The following is a 21,179-nucleotide window of genomic DNA, read 5'->3' on the forward strand; positions in this document are numbered from 1 at the left end:
AGTGATGTGAAAAGTATGCTCTTGGATCTTCTCTACTCCCACATATAACAATGCTGGGGGGAAACCACTATAGGACTTATTATTGCATTTGTTATTTATTCCCTGAATAAGAGAAGGGAGGAGAAGCGAGGTGGCGCAGTGGATAAAGCATTGGCCCTGGATTCAGGAGGACCTGAGTTCAAATACAGCCTCAAACACTTGACACTTACTAGCTCTGTGATCCTGGGCAAGTCACTTAACCCTCATTGCTGTCTCCACCCCCCCAATTATATTGGTCATTTAAAAAGTTTTGGCTCCTCCAACTTCTCAGATTCTTAATTTCTTATCTGTAAAATGAAGATAACATACTGCCCTCACACTATTGAGAAGAAATCATTTTACAATCTTTTAAACTATATACAAATTATGTTATTGAAAACTTGAAAATAGGAGCTTTGTTCACCATAATTTTGGAGCTGAAAGGGACCTTGTGAAAAGTCAATATTTAAATACTTATTAAAAGACGACTATGTGCTAGGTATTGTGTAAAGCACTGGAGGAGGGTAAAAGCCAGTCCTGTCCCTCTTTTTAAAGGGGCTCGTGGTCTAATCGGGAGAGACAACATATAAACAAGTTATCTAATCAGATAAATTAGAAATAATCCACAAAAGGAAAGCATTAGTTAGGGGACATCAGGAAAGGCTTTCTGTTGAAGGTTAGATTTTAACTAATATTTGAAGGAAGCAAGGAGGCAGAGATGAGTGAGGGGAGAATGAGATGAGGGGAGAATATTCCAGGCATGGATGAGAACCAGTGAAAATGCCTAGAGTTAGGAGATAAAGTGTCTTGTCTGAGGAATCAAAAAGAGGCCACTGTCACTGGATCACAGGGTACATGGTGGGACTTAAGGTGAAAGAATACTGGCAAGATGGGGGAGGGGCAGGTTATGAAGGGCTTTGCACAACAAACTGAGGATTTTATATTTGGTTTCAGAGATGGGGGATAGGAAGACACTGGAGTTTATTCAGGCAAGGTAGTGACAGTCAGACTTGTGCTTCTGTAGCTGAAGAGAGAATTGATTGGAATGGGGAGAGATTTTTTGTGGCAGAGAGACCAACCTGCAAACTATTCCAATAGTCCAGGTATCAGTGATGAGAGCCTGAACAGATCTTGGTAGTGTCAGAGGAAAGAAAGGGGCTTATTCCCAAAATGTAAAATCAACAGGCCTTGGCAACAGATAAGATATAGGGGAGGTGGTGAGAGAGTGAGGAGGTGAGGATAATAACTAGGTTGTAAGCCTAGATGACATGAAAATAGTGGTGCCCTCAACGCTGAAGTTAGTAAAAGGTACAGGTTTAGAGAGAAAAATAACGAATTCCCTTTTGGACATACTGAGTCAAGATGTCCAAGGGACATCCTGTTCAAGATTTCAAATAGGCAGCATCTAATCCAAATACCCTCGATTTTAAGGATATAGAAATAAGGTCCACAAAGGTTTTTAAGTCAATTTAGAGATTGCTAGAGCTAGAAGGAAATTAAGAAATTAGTGCTTTTCAGAAGGTGAATGCGATTACCTCACTTGAGCTTCGAAACAACCCATTCTGCCTGGGAGGGACTTTACTGAGGATCAGAGAGGTTGCGACTTGCCCGTGATTAACAACTGCTACGCGTCAATCTTCCTGATTCCAAATACGGTCCTTCAATCCTTATGCCAATCATCTACTCAGATTCCCCTCATTTTAGAGGTGAGGAAATTGAGGACACTCAGAGAAGCATGAGGATTTGGCTGTTATGTCTTCGTATTTCTAAAAGATATCCGGTGCTAGATTGTGAGCTCTCTAAGAACAGAAACTATCTATCTTTTGCCTTTCTTTGTATCAGCTAATAGTGCAGTGCCGGGCACATAGTAAGCTCTTTAATAAATATGAGAAAAGGGGCAGCTAGGTGGCGCAGTGGATAGAGCACTAGCCTTGGATTCAGGAGGACCTGAGTTCAAATCTGCCCTTAGACACTAGACACTTACTAGCTGTGTGACGCTGGGCAAGTCACTCAACCCTCATTGCCCCGCAAAAAAATAAAATTAAAATAAACGTGAGAAAAGGTGGTGCAGATATAAATCTTTTTTTTTTTTGGGTGAGGTAATTGGGGTTAAGTGACTTGCCCAGAGTCACACAGCTAGTAAGTGTTAAGTGTCTGAGGTCATATTTGAACCCAGGTACTCCTGACTCCAGGGCCAATGCTCTATCCACTGCGCCACCTAGCTGCTCCGTGCGGGTATTTTTTGAAACTTCAGGTAAATGTGAACTCTTTAGCTGCGTTGATACAAATAAATTCAAGGAATGAGTGATTTGACTGCCTCGAAATTCCTGAGTGCACGTAGAACATTTGTTGATTGCCCATACAAACCAGTGCTAGAGCAGTGAAATCCTACTGTGTGCCTGCTCTGTGCCAGGCACTGTGCTAAGGGCACAAAGAAAGGTAAAAGACAGTCCTTGCTCTCAAGGAGCTTGTAGTGTAAAAAGGAAAAAAATGTGCAGAAACTACGTACTAACAAGATATAGAGGAGGCAGCTAGGTGGCACAGTAGATAAAGCACCGGCCCTGAATTCAGGAGGACCTGAGTTCAAATCCAACCTCGGACACTTGGCACTTACTAGCTGTGTGACCCTGGGCAAGTCACTTAACCTTCATTGCCTTGCAAAAAAGCCAAACAAAACAAATAAAGAAGACATAGACAGAAGAGACTGGAGATATGAGATCAGAACCAAGATACTCTGACCCTCAGGACTGTGTCATGCTGAAATTGTGGCGAATCTTTCATATGAAAAAAAGCACATCTTGTTTAAATGAGCCTCTGGCACTAAGTACCAGTCAGAACCAACGACATAAGCTACGTGCCGCTGTGGAGCAGCCGAATCGAAGCCTCCAACTGCGCTCCTCCTCCCCGCGCCCCTCCAGGGGATCACGTGGCTGGAGTGGGGTGGTGCAGGCGGTGGCGAGGGCAGCTCACGCGCTACGTCACTGGGTCCTCAATGACTTTGACCCCCGAAGGGGCTGGACATCTCAGAGCTAGCTCGACCTCTGTTGGAGAAGATGCACTCACTTTCGGCTATGGGGAGCTTCCGTGGCCTGTGCCTTGCGGCGGGTGAGATCCGGGGCGATGGCAGGGAAGGAGGGCGGACATGTAACCCCCCTACCCCCACCTCGGAGCCGGTCCTTCGTCGCGCCGACTCAGGGAAGGGGAAAGGAGCTCTGGGGCGCAGGGACCCGAAACCACCCACCTTATCGGCCGTCCCCTCAGCCTGGCGCCTGGCTCCGCTCCGGGGGCCCCCACACAAGTGCTGCTGTCGCGTTGGACAGGTGGTTTACCGGCTGCGGGGGCAGAGTAGCGCATACCGTTTGATCTGGTGGCCGAATCCTTTATTTTTGGTTGACTGTTTTTTCCGTGTTACCTGAAGAAGTTATTTTAAAGGGGGGGGGCGTTGGGGGAGGGGCGGCCTATCCAGAAATGATGGTGACAATAAAGTCTCAATGAACCTCTCTCTCTCTCTCCCTCTCCGCCTCTTTCCCTCTCTCCCTCTCCTCCCCGCTTTTCTCTTTCTTCTGACTGCAGTACTTGAATTCAGGAATCCAGGCTTTGAGTCTAGTTCTGCCAGTTGCTGGCTGTGTGACCCTAAGTTGGTCACCTCATCTGTGCCCTTGCGTTGATGGCATTGGTGAAATGGGGACCCCTGTGCTTGAATTATATCCACCTTATGCAGTTGAAAGTAAGAAAAGGTCATTGTAAACCTTGAAGCTTCTTGTAAACGTGAATTGTTCTTTTTAGCATCGTTAGAAATAAATTCAAGGAATCAGTGTTTTGATATCCTTGAGATAAAGAGCTGCATATATGCAAGTGAGTATGTACTGTTCCTTTTTAAGCAGCAGAGGTTTTTTGATCAGCAAGAAGATGATCTGGTCGAGCTGAACACTGATCAGACCACGTCAGAAGTCTTGTAAACGTTTTGTCCTCAGTGTCACATTTTAAGAGAGGCTTTAGCAAGCTAGCCAGTATAGAGGAAGACAAACAGGAAAATGGTTAGGGGGAATAAACCATTTCATAAGACAATTGCTTGTTGACCCAGGGGGAGAATACACTAAGGAGAACATCATTATCATCAAGAATAAGTAGGGCTTGTCATATAGAAGCACGGAGGGGAAACTATTGGAGAAGCTAGGTCAGGCCTGGGCCGGGAGTCAGTAAAACTTGAGTTCAGATTCATCATCAGATATATACTTAACTAGCTGTGGTGGGATCCTGGACAGGTCACTTAACCTCCATTTTCCCCAGTTTTCACATCTGCAAAATGGAGATAGTCATAGCACCTACTTCCAGGAGTATTGTGAGTTTCAAATGAGATTATATTTGTAAAGTGTGCTTAACATGCTATTTAAATGCTATTATTGTTCTTATCATGTGTAATTCCAGAATGTAGACCTCAGACTAATGAGAAGTCATGGTTAGTCGGGTTTCCATTCATTTTAAAATTTAAGTCTCTAGTTTTTAACTCATTTAAAATTTAAGTCTCTAACTGCTAGAACTGTCTACTAGTGGTTGGTTTTTTGAGTTAATGAGCAGTCATTAACAATTTGAGTTTCCTTTTTTCTTTCTTTTTTTATCATAAAAGTATTTCCTTATTTTCCAGTTACGTGTAAAAATAGTTTTCAACATTTGTTTTCATAAGATTGTTAGTTTCAAATTTTTCTCCTTCCCTCCCACCTCCCCAAGAGAGAAAGCAATCTGATATAGGTTATATATATGTATAATCACATTAAACTTATTTCTGCATTAGTCATGTTGTAAAAGAAGAATCAGAACAAAAGGGAAAAACCTCAAAAAACAAAAATGTAGAAACAGTATGGTTCAATCTGCATTCAGAACCCACAGTTCTTTTTTCTGGGTATGGAGAACGTTTTCCATCATGAGTCTTTTGGAATTGTCTTGGATCATTGCACTGGTGAGAAGAGCCAAGTCTGTCACAGTTGATCATCACACAATGTTACTGTTACTATGTACAATATTCTCCTGGTTCTGCTCATAAGTTCATGTAAATTCTTCCAGGTTTCTCTGAAATCCATCTGCTCATCGTTTCTTACAGCACAATAGTATTCCATTACATTCATATATCACAACTTGTTTAGCCATTCCCCAATTGATGGGCATTCCAATTCTTTGCCACCACAAAAAGAACAGTTATAAATATTTTTATACATGTGGGTCCTTTTCCCATTTTTATGATCTCTTTGGGAAAAAGACCTAATAGTGGTATTGCTGGGTCAGCTTTATAGCCCTTTGGACCTAGTTCCAAATTGCTCTCCAGAATGGTTGGATCAGTGATTGACAGTTTTCGTGGCAAAGATGCTAGAGTGGCTTGCCATTTCCTTCTCCAGCTCATTTTGCAGATGAGGAAACTGAGGCAAACAAGGTTAATTGAATTGCCCAGGGTCACACAGCTAGTAAGTGTCTGAGTTCACATTTGAACTCCAGGAAGAAGAATCTTCTTCACTCCAGGCCTGGCACTCTATCCACTGGGCCACCTAGCTGCCCATGAAAAAGAACTGAAAAGCAAAGTCAGTGGTCTCTATTTTTTTTTTTTTTGCAGGGCAATGAGGGTTAAGTGACTTGCCCAGGGTCAGACAGCTAGTAAGTGTCAAGGGTCTGAGGCCAAATTTGAACTCAGGTTCTCCTGAATCCAGGGCCGGTGCTTGTATGCACTGTCCCCCAAAGTGGTGTCTATTTTTTAAGTGACAGATTTGGTAAGTGGTTTTAGAAATATGACTTCTTGCCCTAATGCCTTTGTCCCTTGGGTAATTTGCCTTTTGGGTGTGTCTGTATGAACAGAGAATAGGAAATATACTATAAGTTGCTAGCTAGGAAAAAAGTGATGCATTTAGAAATAAAAACCCTGGTAATGACATAATTTGGTCACTGCTCTCTTGGTGGGAAGAGCGGTGGTGTTGCTGCATATGGATCATTGTGTTAAAACTAATTAAGATCATGTAATGAAAACAGACTTTGATTTCTTAGAATAGACATAAAAATGTAGAAACTAAAACTGTTAAATGGGTCATTCTCTTGCCAGAAGAAACTACTGAGTGCTGGAAGGGATTCTAGAGTCTCCCTTAAAACTGTTTAGCAATAACCATTAAAGTGAGAGTATTACCAAACTTACTAAGCAATTTAGCATCACTTCCTTTTGTTCAGTGGAAGTCCTAAACAATTATGCCTTATGTTTTATGGCATACTGGGTTTGCTAAGTGATTTGCATACATTCTTACCTAACCATGTGTACCTAACCATGAGGTACACATTTAGCCTGGTATTATCCCTATTTTAAAAAATAAGAAAACTTAGACTTGTAGCCAATTAGTGTCCAACAGGCATTTTTGATTAAGTCCAGCCACTGTCTACCACACCTTTACACCTTTCTCCTACTATAGTAGTGCACCAACCTTTACCACACACAATTCCCTATCCCTGTTTGTTTTAGGTGAGCCTGACTCTCTGATCCTGTAATGCTAACACACCTGTGAAATTAATTTTAATGTGCTAATAACCTTAATCAATGAAAGGTATAGGAGCAAAATAAACCCAGGAACATCTGGCTTCCAATTCTGTCACTAATAACTTAATGCTTTGTGAGTCACTTCACCTCTTTGTACCTACCTCACAAAACTCCAAAGTCCTAGGACATAACTGCTGGAGGAAACTTCCATGCCTGCAGTTCCTATCTTGACTGTCACAGATCTTTCCTGCATTTATGTCAGCTATTCAAGGAAGAATTACCTATTAATAATAAGCACCAGGTTTTCCAGGACCCTGAGGGATTGGTCTCTTGTGAGTTTCAGGAAATATCTGTGGTTTAGCCACAAGCACGGCTGTTGTCTATTTCACAGCCTCATTCTGGGTACCTGAAACAGGACCTGACTTCTCTTGACCAAGCATCACTTGAGGAAGGCTTGAGGGCTTCCAGAGGTACCTAGGTAGCTTAGTGGATAAAATGCTGGAGAGACTTGGGAAGACCTGAGTTCAAATTCTGCCTGTGACCACTTACTTCATTACCTGTATGACCATAGTCAGTGCACTTCACCTCTCAGCCTAGGTCTTCTCATCTGTAAAATAGGTGTAATAAGAGCATAGAGTTGTTGTGATTATCAAATGAGATATTTGTGAAGTGCTTTGCAAACCTTATAGTACCATGTTAGCTTATTTCAGAATTCATGCCAAAGAAATACCTTACTGGAGAGGCAGAGAGGCACCTGAGTTTTCCTCAAGGGACTATGTTTTGGAAGAGAAACTTTCTCCTTGCCTCCTAATCAGCATACCAGCACTTCCTCATACACTGGCAACCCATCCCCTACCACCTGGAATATTCTGTCCTTACCTTCAACTCCTAGAATCCATAACTTCCTTCAAAACTCGGCTCAAGTGTCATTGACTTAAGAACTTTCATGATTCCTCTTCCTCCATCAGTTAACTGGCTACTAGAGCCCTTGCAAGGAAAATAATTCTATTTTATTATTTTAATAATAATAATAATAGCTAGCATTTATATAGCCCATACTTTGTACCAAGCACTGTAGTAAGAGCTTTACAGATCTATTGAATCTGATCTGTTGTTCAGTCATGTCTGGCTGTTTGTGACCCCATGGACCACAGCAGGCCAGGCCTTACTATCCTCCACTACCTCTTGAAGTCTGTCACAGTTCATCATGTTCTATTGATTCCATGATACTATTTATCCATCTCATCCTCTGCCATCCTCTTTTCCTTTCGTCTTCAGTCTTTCCCAACATTAGGATCTTTCCCAATGAGCCCCATCTTCTCAAATAGAAATGGGGTCACTAAACATAAGGACCCTTCCCCACTGGCTGCATTTTGACTTAGTCTTTTTTTTTTTTTTTTTTTTGCAGGGCAGTGAGGATTGATACATAGGTTCTTATTAAATGCCTTAATAAATGACTGGCTAACTCTTAGCAAAACTACCAATACCCACACCAATGAAATGACAGGTCCTTGAAGAAAATGTCAGATTGGAGAGCAGTTCTAGGCAGAATGATGAAGGGGATGAACAAATGCAGTTCTGAATACAAGGTGTGAGGGGAATGGTAAAGGAGAATGAGGAGCTAAAGCAGAAATCCTAGGTTTTTAAGTAGGCAGCGGGGTTGGAAAATTAATGTGAGGCCAGTTGACAGAGGTCCCTAAATGCCAGATGGAATTTTGACTTAATCTGTTTGGCAGTATGGGTTTGTTTTGTTTTAAACAAATGATAACAGAAATGTATTTGAATTATTAACCTGGTAGCTTTGTACAAGATGAATTGGAATGGGAAGAGACTAGAGAAAGACAGCTAGGATATTAGAATAATTCAAACATGAGGTGACAAGGGCCCAGACCAGCACAGTAGGTCCATTGAAATACTTTAAAAGAATCTTAGCAGATTTTTAAAAATGTATTGGCTATTTCATGGAAAGGAGAAAAGATGATTCAAATTTTCCAGCCTGAGCATTTAGGAAGAAATGGGGAGGTTGGAAAAGGAAAGAGTTTGTAGTAAGGGGCAACCTCTAAGTGGAATTGACTTATAGTATAGTAGTTAAAAGGGATGTGAGTCCAAAGAAAGATAGAAAGGATCTTTTAGAGCAAAGGAGAGTTGTTTCCTCTTCTAAGCTTATGGAGGGAAAGATGAGAGGACAGATGCAAAGATAAGGCTGTGCTTAGGTGAAAAATATGAATGGGAATGTCATGGTTTCAGATTTCTTGATATCTTGGTAAAGAGTTATAATAATCATCTTATTAGTAATGAGAGCAAGTGCTGAAAAGAAAATTTTTTTGGAACAGCCACTGTGGAAATTAAACTTGGGCATTAGTGAGGAAGCCAAAAAGAATTGCCTGGACTTGTATTTTGACTCTGGATCAAATCTGTTTAATTAACAGACTTTCTCCAGTACAAGGAGTCCCCAGCTTTTAGAAGTGGGCTATGTTCCAATGTTTCTCATAAGTAATTTTAGAATTCTGGAATAATTTTCCCATGAAAAGATTATGAATAGTAATTAGATTCCCAGGCTATCCCACAAAAGTAACCCATAGTCTAGCTCTTCTGTCCATTTTTTCTTTGCAATTTTACTAACTTCTGTCTGTTTTTATTCCCACAACTACTACCTGGTTTAGACCCTTATCTCCTACCTGAGATGGAATACCCTCTCCCTTCATTCCTATATGCTATTACTAGGGTAATCTTATGATATCTGTTGTAATTAAGTCATTCCTCTTTGTGGTGATTCAGATTTATAGTTAAAGGCAAAATGGGAGGATATCAGCATAAGTCATGGTAATGACACAAGTAGGCAAAATCTTGAGTCAGCCCAGGCTAAAACTCAGCACAGTTAGGAGAACACAAGAGAGTTCATATCCTGATAATAAGAATGTGCTAGGCAAGACACAGTCATTCAGACAATAGTGGTCATGTTGTGGGCAGTAAGTCTAGTCAGATCACAATAAGAGGGTAAAGCTAGGTGCTAGGGCTTAGTGTTAGACAAGGAAGCTTATCATAATGGGAGTCTCATCAGTATGGGCCATGCAATAGAACAGGAATATGTAAAATACAAGGTGATACAATACTAAGGTTTCAAGCCTGCAAGGAAGACTTAATCAGGTTATGTTGTGAGCATCAAGGAGAAGTTGCTAAATAAATGAGACTGCTAAATAATACTTTTTTTTTTCATGATTAACTTAACATAAGTTGCTCTTGACCCTTAAACCCTTGTCCTTTATGGCCATAAAGGACCTTGATTAGTTAGGACAATACAAGATCTCCAGGGACTTCATTATGTGTACTCTTCATCAACCCAGGAAACTTGGGATATCTGTGTCTGGTAGAAAATGTTAACCAACTCTGTTGAGAGTGAGAAGGGAGAAGCCTCAGGAGCTCTGTAGGGTCAGACCTCGAAGTTGATGCCTGAGAGCTTGATCTTTCTAAGAAGAGTGTTTCAACTTCTGGGATCCAGAGGAAGAGCAGAGATCTCACGTAAAAATACTGATGACTTCCCTTTGCCTGGACAACGTTTGTCATAGTCATAAAACATTAGTATTAGTGGGATCCTTAGAGATCAATAAATCCAACCCCTCATTTTATAGACGAGAACCCAGAGAGACTAAAGGACTTGTCCATGGTCATGGTTTATGGCAGAACTGGGAATTGGACACTGATCTCCTGACTCCTAGGGCAGTTTTATTCCCATTATGTATCTGGTAATTCTTATGCTTCTTAACCTCTTGAAAAGTCTGCCTACAAATTCACAGAAAAGGAGAGTGAATGAAAATGATCGAAGAATGCTCATGATTACTTAAAAAGGTGACTGGGAAAGATGATTTATGCTTTTCACGAATGAAATGCTTTTATGCTTTCTAAAATTAATTTGAATAAATATGATACATTTATGATTTAAAGTCTCCTTACCTAGAAGAAATAGCTGGAGACCAGCAATGAACCTCTTGCTCAGATCTCACTGATTTCCTTTTTCACACACACATACCCAGAATGTGAGCAAAACTTGAAAACAACCCCATTTTACCCAATTATGCCTATTTTTCCAAAGCAATCCAAGCCCACAAAGGTCTTACAGTCAACTTTTTGGAAGAGTTTTCATTGCATACCTATAGGAGGCAAGAGAGGTTGATTTAATAATTCCTTGATGTGAAAGAGTAGCTGGGGGAAGGGGGGAACTGTTGAAAACACTCATTACCCAGGCCTTTCTCATCCTGTCTTATCCCATTCCTCATCCCCACTATTCTGTCTATAATAATCCCCATATCTCTGTTCTCTTTTGCTTGCTACTGCCCTCAATTCTCCCACCTCTAGTCCAAGACAGGTCCTGTTAGAAATAATATTTTATAGTTCTGTGGCAGGTTGAACAGCTTGTAATATGTAAAATGTTTTTCTCCTGAAATCTCCTAGCTTGTAGTTTAAAGTCCAGTTAGAAATGACAACTCTCCAAATGAGTTTGGACATTTTAAAAAGTCTGCTATCCACATCTGGGGAAGATAAACAATGCATCTCCCCACTGAATTAGAATGATGGGAAAAATAGTGAGTCTTGGTTCAATAGGGAAAAAAAAGGACATTGATTGAAACTGAAGCCTGAGAGTTCAAAATTCAAATTCCCTTGACCCCTTACTTTTTTCAGGACCCTGGAAGAAAAAAAGCAATCAATAAAATGACTGAATTTGCAGAAATTGGACTTGGAATTTTAAAATTCCAATTTTCTGTCTATCATTCTGGTGTTACAAAAGTTACTAGGTAGAATAATCTTCTTGTTAATGGGGCTGCCACTGATAAGAAAGTGATGCAGGTGATAATCATAATATTTTCCTTCTGAAGAAGAGACACAATGGCTAGAAATAATCAGATGAGGTTAAAACCCTGGAGGTTCATTTTGAATAATAACAGCTAGCATTTATATAGTGCTTTACAAGTATTCCATTTGATCCTTAATGAACGCCCCCTCCCCCTTTTTACACTTGAACTGAGACAGCCTAAGTGACTTGCCTAAGGTAAGAGTTGAACTCAGCTCCCAAGTCCAGTACCATTAACTGTTACTGGTAGCTGCCTTGTTTTGTAGAAGATTTTGTAATAAAACAACTATTAGATGTTCCTTACATGTGACATTTCATCTGTTCCCATCTAAAGTTCTTATTTCTTATAGAATTCTTCCTCAAAAGTTGAGCCCAGATGTCATCTCCTATTTTAGGACTTTCTTTTTTTTTTCTTTTCTTTCTTTCTTTTTTATACATTAGGACTTTCTTGATCTTCCCCTCAACCCTCCCCACCCTCTCTCTCTCTCTCTAGATCTACTTTGTAGGTGTAAGTTCCTTGAAGGGCTGTTTTGATTTTAGTCTTTGTGATATTTAAAATCCAGGTAAAGAACAAAGACACAAAGTCTCTAAGAATTGGTTAAACAATATTTCAGTATCAGGATCCTCATCATGCCACATGACTTTGACTTTTATATAAATGATACCATTTCAGCTCACAGAGGGGAACACTGGTATAATAACTAGCTGGTCTAGGTGTTAGGAAGACATGAGTTCAAGTTTGGCTTCTTGCATGTTGGCTGAGTAATAACATCACCCTCTCAGGGTGCTAAGCAACTCTCTAAAACTATAAATTGCAGAAGAGGTACTGACCTGCTGTGGGGTTTTCCTTATCTGAGGGGTTACCAGTGGTTTGTGGGCTGGATTGGGAGCTTAAATATCACTTAACAAAAACAAAAACATCCTGTGGCCACATAGTAATTTAGAAAACCACATATTAACATTATCTGTGTTTTTATCTATATTGTTAAACATTTCCCTGTGATATTTTAATCTAGTTCAGGCTGTGCACAGGAGTGTTTACAGGCCCTGTGATTGACACCTTTACTCTCCAGCATGAGAGAAGAACAGAATGAAGCAGCACTAGAAATAGCTCTCTCCTTGACTCCCTGCTCAGTTTAGTCATATGACCATTGCCAGGATAAAAACAATGTCTTGATCCTCATGGCTCAGACTGACCATTTCTGTAAATTGGGCAAATGCTAGTTTGGGACAAGATAGCACATTGGCATTTGTAAAATTAGTATGTTCAAAGACTTTATCTCTTTAAGGAACATGGGTAGATTAGTTTGTGTCATGGGGGAAGGTCTCATAAGAGAGGTGGGGATTTGATTTTGGCTTTGAAGACTAATAAAATTTGGATGGGTAAAGAGGAGGAAGTGGGAAGAGTGGAGCAAAAGAGAGATGCAGGATGTTCCAGCATTAGTGAAAGGAAGGAGAACATCAACAAAAAGGTCAAGGAGGTTGAGGCTAAGATGGCTTTTTTATTAAGTCTACTCATACGTCATCCTAAATATAAAAGTTTTCCCCTGAACCTCGATTGGATGGAGACTAGTAAATAAATATATCTCCAAAGGATTTCATTTGGTTGAATTTTTTACAACCCAAAAAAACAAAGCATCGCTATGCTGTTATCTTACGGGAAATTGAAAAACCTCTTTATTAAAGTGGAAATCTATCTGTAGTAACCCTTATTCCCTCTCTGGACCCACTCTGCAAAGGTATCAGAATCAATGTGGTAGACCATTGTAGTAAATAGGTATAAAATAACTACCTAGCATCATTTGCTCACAAGTTTATACTACACATTTGTATTTTGCATGTAATCTAATCCACTTAAGTGAAATGTCCTCTTACGTTTTTTTTAATCTTTCAAGTATAGTATGTGTGTTGGTGAGTGTATACATCTATCTGTGGATTAGAAGAGAATTCTGTATAGATGCATGGGAGTGTAATGAACCGTTCTCTCCTAGGACCACTAATAGGTTCTCCATTAAAATTGCCTGGAAGTTGTTTTCCAGTAGTTTTTCACCTTTTTTTTTTCCTTTTGGGAGCAGTGATTCCCACGCTCCTGATTCACTTTTTCTCCAGACTCAAACAGTTTATGCTGGCTTCTCTCCAGCCATGGAGCACTCATTAATTTGCAAACAAAATATGAACCAGTGAAATGTCAGTCCCAGATTGTTATAACCCAGCATGAAGATTATATGTCACAAGAAATAAGCTGCTACACAGAAACATTGAATTTAATAGGATTTTTTTTAAGTACTATTGTAGCTGATATCCTGCCATGCTTTACCATCTTCCAGCTCATATTCTGTCACCTAATGAATTTCTACTTTTACTTTTTCCTACTTAGCCATTTACCTTCCCCCATTTTCTATTCTCCCTCTTTCCCCTCCAAGGAAACCATATACCTACTTAACATCAATAAAATTCTTGATGGCACTATTGATCAGAGAAATGCAAATTAAAACAGCTATGAGGTATCACCTCACACCTATTAAAGTGGCAAATATAACAAAACCGGAAAATTGGATGTTGGAGGGAATGTGGGAAAACTGGGACACTAATCCACTGTTGGTGGAGGTGTGAATGGATCCAACCATTCTGGAGAGCAATTTGGAACTATGCCCAAAGGGCTATAAAACTGTGCATATCCTTTGATCCAGCAATACCACTGCTAGGTTTATATCACAAAAATATTCCCCCAAAAAGAAAAAGGCCTATTTGTACAAAAATATTTATAGCAGCTCTTTTTGTGGTGGCTCAGAATTGGAGATCAAAGGAATGTCCATCAATTGAGGAATGGCTAAACAAGCTGTCGTATATGATGGTGATGGAATATTACTGTGCTATAAGAAATGACAAGCAGGATGATTTCAGAAAGGCCTGCAAACACTTGTATGAGCCGATGTATAGTGAAGTGAGCAGAGCAAGGAGAATGTTGTGCACAGTGACAGCAATATTATTTGATGAAGAACAGTGATTCTCAGCAATACCATGATCCAAGACACTCCCAAAGGACTAATGATGAAGCATACTATCCACTTCCAAAGAAAGAACTGATATTGATAGAACACAGACTGAAGCATACAATTTTTCACTTTCATTTTTTTATTCGTCTTCTTGTACAAAATGACTAATGTGGTAATGTTTTACAAAATTGCACATGTATAACCTATATCTGATTGCTTACGTCTCGGGAGGGAAGGAAGGAAGGATAAAATTTGAAACTCAGAACTTTAAATAAAAATGTTTAGTATTTTAAAAAAAATACTTGATTGCCTACTGAGTGCTTAGCATTGCTAGGCTCTGTAGGAGATAGCTAAAGTATAAATGTGTGTGTGTGTCTCCATGGGTGCTCCAAGCATCTTTCTAAGATATTATAAATTACATAACCATGGGCATCCTCATTGTATGTACCCTTATACCAATGAAATTACAGGTCCAAACCCTCTTTTTTTCCCTATTTCTCCACCTTGCCCCACCAAAATCTTACCCAAGCTTATTGAATTAAAATGACTCTTTGAGGACACTTATAACTCAGTCTTTCTGTGTGTGCATTTCTGTATTTTCTAGAGTGTAGATTGTTCATCCCAAACTTGGATTGTGATTAAGGTTGGAATTGTGAAGGATTTCAAGGGATTTTCCAACTTAATCAAATGTAGTGTAGGACTGGAGACAGGATTTTTGGTGGAGAAGGGTCAGAGTTAAGTCTGACTACATTACATGACTAACTCCTTTTCCCCAATCACAGCATAAGAGACATGCTTGGCAGTGCTGCTTCTGAACTTTAAAATATATTAGGAAGAAAGAGGCAGCAGGGCTCAGAGCAGAGTGGCCTGAGGAATGAGCACAAACTGGAGATGCACCTTCATTTAGCCTCAAGGTTGAAGGGTTCTATTTTTATTGTAATTCACAAGAGTACAGTTCTTAATCTGAAATGTCTCAAGAACTTTGTCCTTCTGACAAGTAAAAAAAAAAATCAAATTCAGAAGTGCGGATCTTTAGTTTTTCTTTTCACTCTTCTTTGTCTTGTTGAATGGTTTTCTTTTTGATATGATTACATAGAACTTAAAATTACTTCTCTAATGCAGACCTTTAGTGTTGATTTCACTTTATTTTTCAATATAATTGTTTTGTAATTAGCACATAACATATTTGAATGCAATTAAAAAATTAGATTCAGAAAGCCTCTGGTGTCTAATTGAGGGTCTCAATAAGAAAAACTTGAGGAATAGGCATACCTGTGAGAAGGAGGCCATGTTGCACAATGAATTGATGGATTTGGGGTGACAGAAGCTGAGTTTGAATTGCATTTCTGCCAGTTATCTCTGTGTCCTTAGGCAAGTTGTTTTACCTCTATGGGTCTCAGTTTTCTTATCTCAACAATGAGATGGTTGGACTAGATCAGGGCTTCTTAAACTTTTTCCATTTGAGACCCCTTTTTGCCTGAGAGATTTTTACATGACCCTGGGTATATAGGTATGTAAAATAGGTATACATAATGTTTTACTGTTGCCAAATTTTTCACGACCCATAGTTTAAGAAGCTAGGGACTAGATCTCTATGGTGCCTTTTCCACTTCTTAATATATGGCATTATGATCCAGTAGTTCACATTTATGTGAGTTACTCATACAAATGTTTGCTTTTATTGTCAAAATGAACTGTATGGGTCATATTCTTTTTTTTCATATATTCACAAGTTCTACTCCTCGCCCCCCCCCCCCCCAAATCACATTTTAATCTTTTCTTTTATTTCTACTCTCTTTTTTGGATATGCTTCCTCTGCATTATCCTTGCCAACTTCTCCTAGCAGCACTAAAAGATGAATGAATTACTGTAAGGCGCTAAAATTCTAGCTAGTCTGTCTAAAATATCTAATGAGTGGTTGCCAATAAATTATAAGCTTTAGCAAGAAGTTTAGACTTTTAAGCATTTATTAAAGAGAATAAGAATTTGGTGAAGAGAGAGAGAAAAGACCTAGATTCAGCTGTCTATCTTGGGGAGCTACAATTATCCTGCTCCACTCTCCACGAGAGTCCTGGTGAAAGAGAGTGAGCCACACTTCCTTCATCCCACAAGCCTCCTGTGAAATGGGCAACATCCCATTCACATGCACACATATCTTCAAGCTAATTAACTAGTAGCCTTGATTGACAGTACCCACTTCCTGATGCCAAGGAAAGCCTGCATGGCTTGCCCTAGATGCCTTCTTTTCATGGCGGAGCTTTCGCACAGTAACTCTCCAGCAGGTGGTATCATTCCAATCGTTTCATTACATATCTAAGGTGATTAAATATGTCTATATTTCTTTTGTGTAAGTTATGATTTGATTAATGTTGTTTTGGGGTTGTTGTTTTTTTCTGTTTTGGGTTTTTTTTTGCACAGCAGTGACTTGCCCAGGGTCATACAGCTAGTAAGTGTCAAGTGTCTGAGGCCTGATTTGAACTCAGGTCTTCCTGAATTCAGGCCAGTGCTTTATCCACTATGCCACCTACTTGCCCTTGATTCATGTTATTAACACAGAAAGGCTTAGAAATGAAAACTTCCAGCATCCTTCAAAAGAAATCTAAACAGGTTCTTTTTTTCTTTTTCTTTTTCTTTCTTTCTTTTCTTTTCTTTTTTTTTGCAGGGCAATGAGGGTTAAGTGACTTGCCCAGGGTCACACAGCTAGTAAGTGTCAGGTGTCTGAGGTCGGATTTGAACTCACGTCCTCCTGACTCCAGGGCAGGTGCTCTATCCACTGCGCCACCTAGCTGCCCCTGCCAGGTTATTTTTTTTTTTTTTTAATGATCTCAGGGGAAAGTGGATTGGTAGATCTGATTGATAGGACTTTCACAAACAGTGGTGATTTGTATAATTATACATAGTCCTTTCTCTGCTTTATTTATAGGTCATAGAATCATAGATGTAGAAGTGGAAGAGACTTCATCTAATCTAGTAATTCCCCTCCTATTTGAGGATGGGGACCCCCTTTATTGTTCAAAAATTTTGTAGATCTTCATAGTATTGTAGTTGCACAAAAGTACCCATTGAAAAGAATGTGGATACACAGAAAATCCTTGCTTCAATTATGAGACTTCCAAGTAGGGGATAATAAATATAGAGTGCAAACACCTCATTTTACAAATTGGTAAACTAAGACCTGATAAGGCTAAGTTTTCATGTCTCAGAGTATACAGGAGAAAAGAAAGGGGAGCCTGGGTCAGCACCGTATAAACTAAAGTGCTGTGATAAATATATTATTTTAGCCCAAGTCATTATGATAGGGAGTTCAAACATAGTAATTCAGGCTACCTCTCAGGAAGCTTCCTTACTGATTGCTCTGTTCAGGTGAGTGGGTCCCAAGGCCAACAGCTTTGAAATTCGAATCCCTTCTTTTACCCATCCCTTCTCCTTAAAGGAAAGTGTTTCCTCCTTTAGCCTGGGTGGCTGTCAAGAAGGAAGAGGTTGTGGCTCTCAGACTTTTCTGCTTCTGTAGCTGTTCCACTTCTGTGAGTCATTTAATGAGGGCCAACAGACAAGTTGGAAAATATGAATTTTAGTCAGATGTGATAAGGAAGAAAGGGCCCCTTCCCCTGGGACTGCTCTGTCCGTTCTCGGTGGCCTTCTGGATGAAGGGAGAGACTATCATGTGCTTGGTTGGAGAGGAAGCAAGTTTAGAGTGTTTTGCCAGTGCTTCAGAAAAGGAGCAGGTCAATGTTCCAGGAATGTTTAATTTAAAATTTCACAAAGTACTCAATGAAGTAATCAGAGTATCAATGTACAGTTTTAAAGACGGCCTTGGTCAGTCAAATTTCTTCTTTTCAGTTCATCCAACAATAAGTGCCTTTAATGCACTAGGCTCTGTCCTAGGCATTGAAGATACAAAGGCAAAAAAGTAAATAATCACAGATAATTTTGCTGGAATCTCTATCTCATTTGCTTATTACAGAAAAACAGGTTATTGTTGCTGTCCCCCTGGTAGGTTTACAAAACAGAACTGAATTGGCTAGCCCTTTGCAAGAGATAGCTTTTAAATTTCCTTTTTTTTGGGGGGGGGGAGGCACAGGGCCATAAGGGTTAAGTGACTTGCCCAGGGTTGCCCAGCTAGTAAGTGCCAAGTATCTGAAGCTAGATTTGAACTCAGGTCCTCCTGAATCCATGGCTGGTGCCTTATCCACTGCGCCACCTAGCTGCCCCTGTGATAGAAAACTAAGGAAACAGCCTCCAAGGGGGAAATGTCCTAGCTCTTGGTTCACTGATGTTCCAATCTCCCAATGATCACAGCTTTCATTCACATAGGCTTTTGCTTTCTTCTGAGACCTGGATTTTGTCATTTAATCCTTTCATTCTACCACTGCTTACCAGTACCGTGAGGTGAGACGGGCAAGTAACATCAGTCTCACTTTACAGGTGAGGGAACTGCTGAGCCTCAGAGAAGGGAGACGACTCAACCAAAGTCGCACTCAGTCAGTGGTAGAGTTGGGGTGGGAATGTAGGTCTTCTGACTGCAAGACCAGGGCTGTGTCTACTACACCACACTAAGTCTCTACCAACTGCTACATACTTGGAGTGGTGCAGAGGCCAAAATGAAAACTGGGATGATGGGATGATGGGATCTTGCTCTTTCCTTTGTTGCTTAGAAATAACACCAGTTATTATCTCATGTTGTCTGCTAGTACATGGACATAGTCTTTTAGGTAGAATTTTTGCCTGATGATATTTTGGAAACAAGATGCCACTGGTGTAAGATTTTTAGCTTAACTGTAAGTAGGAGTGGGGAATGATGGTCCCTGACCATAAGGAGTTTACAGTCCACCAAGGGAGATCTAACATAGATATAGGAAAGTATAATACTAGTGAAGTGTAGGCCTGCATTATCTGGTGACAAGGTCAAAAACCATTTGAATAGGAATCCCCCCCACCAGACCCAATTTCTTTACCACTGTATCCTCAAGTGTATTCTGGAAACCCCTTGCACCAAAAACATCTTCCTTAATTGTGAAATCAGACATGAAGACATTAGTAATGAAGACATTACTGTTCCCTAGCTTATTCCCCTGAATGCTAAAGTGGGAGGGGAGCCATGATTGGTTTACCATTTCTTTTTTTAAAAATTGATTTTATTGATAGTCGTTACATAGTCTAGCTTTTCTCTTGTGTCCTTCCTTTCTGAGATCCATCCTTTAAAACAAAGAACTTTTTTAGAAAAAGAAAATGAGGAAGAAAAAATTCAGCAAAACTGATCAATAACATTACCATTTAAAAAACTATGACCAAAATGTAGCTAGACCTTATTTATGCCTTCCATTATGTGAGGTAAACATGTCATAATTAATGATCTATTATTGCTTTATATATTACTTTGTAATTTATGTATTTAACAATAATTTGTTCAGTCATGTTCTCCTCTACGTGACTCATTTAGGTTTTTTTTGGGGGGGGTTGTTTTGGGGGGGGTTGGCAAAGAAACTAGAATGGTTTGCCATTTCCTTCTCTAACTTATTTTACAGGTGAGGAACTGAGGCAAACAGGGTTGGGTGACATGCCCAGGTTCACACAGCTTGTAAGTGTCTAAGGCTGGATGCTGCATCCCCTAGATACTTTATGTATTCTTTACAGGAGGCAAGAGATCACACTTCTGTAAGTTAACAGATATTCTCACTAGGAATCAGCTACTGTAGCCACTAGATTCATACAGCCTTGTAAAGTTTATAGAATGCTTTCTTTACAACAGTCCTGTGAGGTGGGTCATATGAAAACAAGTGAGACAAAAAGTTCAAAGCTGAACGGAACTCCTTAGAGTTCACTTGCTCTTAATAAGAGGCAAGCTTTGAACTCATGCCCTGCCCTCTTGATTCAGATCCAGTATTTTTTTTTTTTTTGCTAAATAGATATTTTCATATTAAAAAAGAAAAACAAATCTAGTAAAGAGGCTGTATTTTCAGAACAAAGGAGGCAGTTAAATATTTTCTTGCTGTCTTTTCACATTTCTGTTAAGCCCTACCTCTTCTTTCTGCCACTAACTATAACCTGCTCATGGACTTCATTCATCCAAGATTAAGTTTAAGCCAATCCACACACTGGAAAGAGTGCTGAATCTGGAATCAGGATACTTGATTTCCACTATTGGCTCTGACTCCTAACAGCTGTGGACAAGGGCAAATCCAGTAACCTTTGAGCTTCAGTTTTTCCTCTTTAGTAAAACAGGGACAATACTTACTCCTTAAGTCACTGTGTAAGTTTTTCTTTATACTTTGTTCCTTTTTTTCCTTTTTCCTTTGAAAAAATACAAATGTTTCATTGTAATCTTAGTCCCTTTGCCCACACTTTTTCCAGAATGTAGGACACGTCCGAGAACCACTGACCACCTGCAGATTCAGGGCTTTTCACACTCAGTAGTAGGAAATATCGGTTTTTTAAATTCCTGAACCTTTACCACTGGAGTTGAAATAACTCCTGATCCTACAGGTCCCTGCTATTGCTGCACACACCAGGTGTGACAGAGTGAAGGACCTTTCCTGAGGCTTCAAGAGTTTTGTTTACAGTCATTGAATTCCTCTTAAAAACCATTTTTTTTGGAGAAAAAATTAAAGAAACTAATTTTTTTTTTTAAAACTGCAGAACCAAATAATAGGAAGAGATTGAACAGAACTTAACCTCAGTTCATTACAGTTACACTGAATGAGTACATTGTGACCTTTTCTAAGTTCACATAGGAACACAGAAGTTGGGGGGACCTGAATTCACATCCTGGCCCAGCTATTTACCCAAGTCACAATTTCTCGGGGCCTCAGTTTTT

At 39.8% G+C, this 21,179-nt stretch overlaps 1 protein-coding gene across 1 annotated transcript in view; it reads left to right on the forward strand.

The window, feature by feature from the left end:
• Window positions 1-2,974: 2,974 nt before the first annotated feature.
• FAM162A (family with sequence similarity 162 member A) overlaps window positions 2,975-21,179 on the forward strand; it is a 41,607-nt gene continuing 23,402 nt past the window's right edge. Inside the window, exon 1 of the mRNA XM_043997192.1 lies at window positions 2,975-3,123. Coding sequence (XP_043853127.1) covers window positions 3,072-3,123 — 52 coding nt within the window. The 5' untranslated portion in view covers window positions 2,975-3,071. The remainder of the gene's footprint in view (window positions 3,124-21,179) is intronic.

This window comes from Dromiciops gliroides, chromosome 3 (genome assembly GCF_019393635.1).
Source record: "Dromiciops gliroides isolate mDroGli1 chromosome 3, mDroGli1.pri, whole genome shotgun sequence".
Taxonomy (NCBI): Eukaryota; Metazoa; Chordata; class Mammalia; order Microbiotheria; family Microbiotheriidae; genus Dromiciops; species Dromiciops gliroides.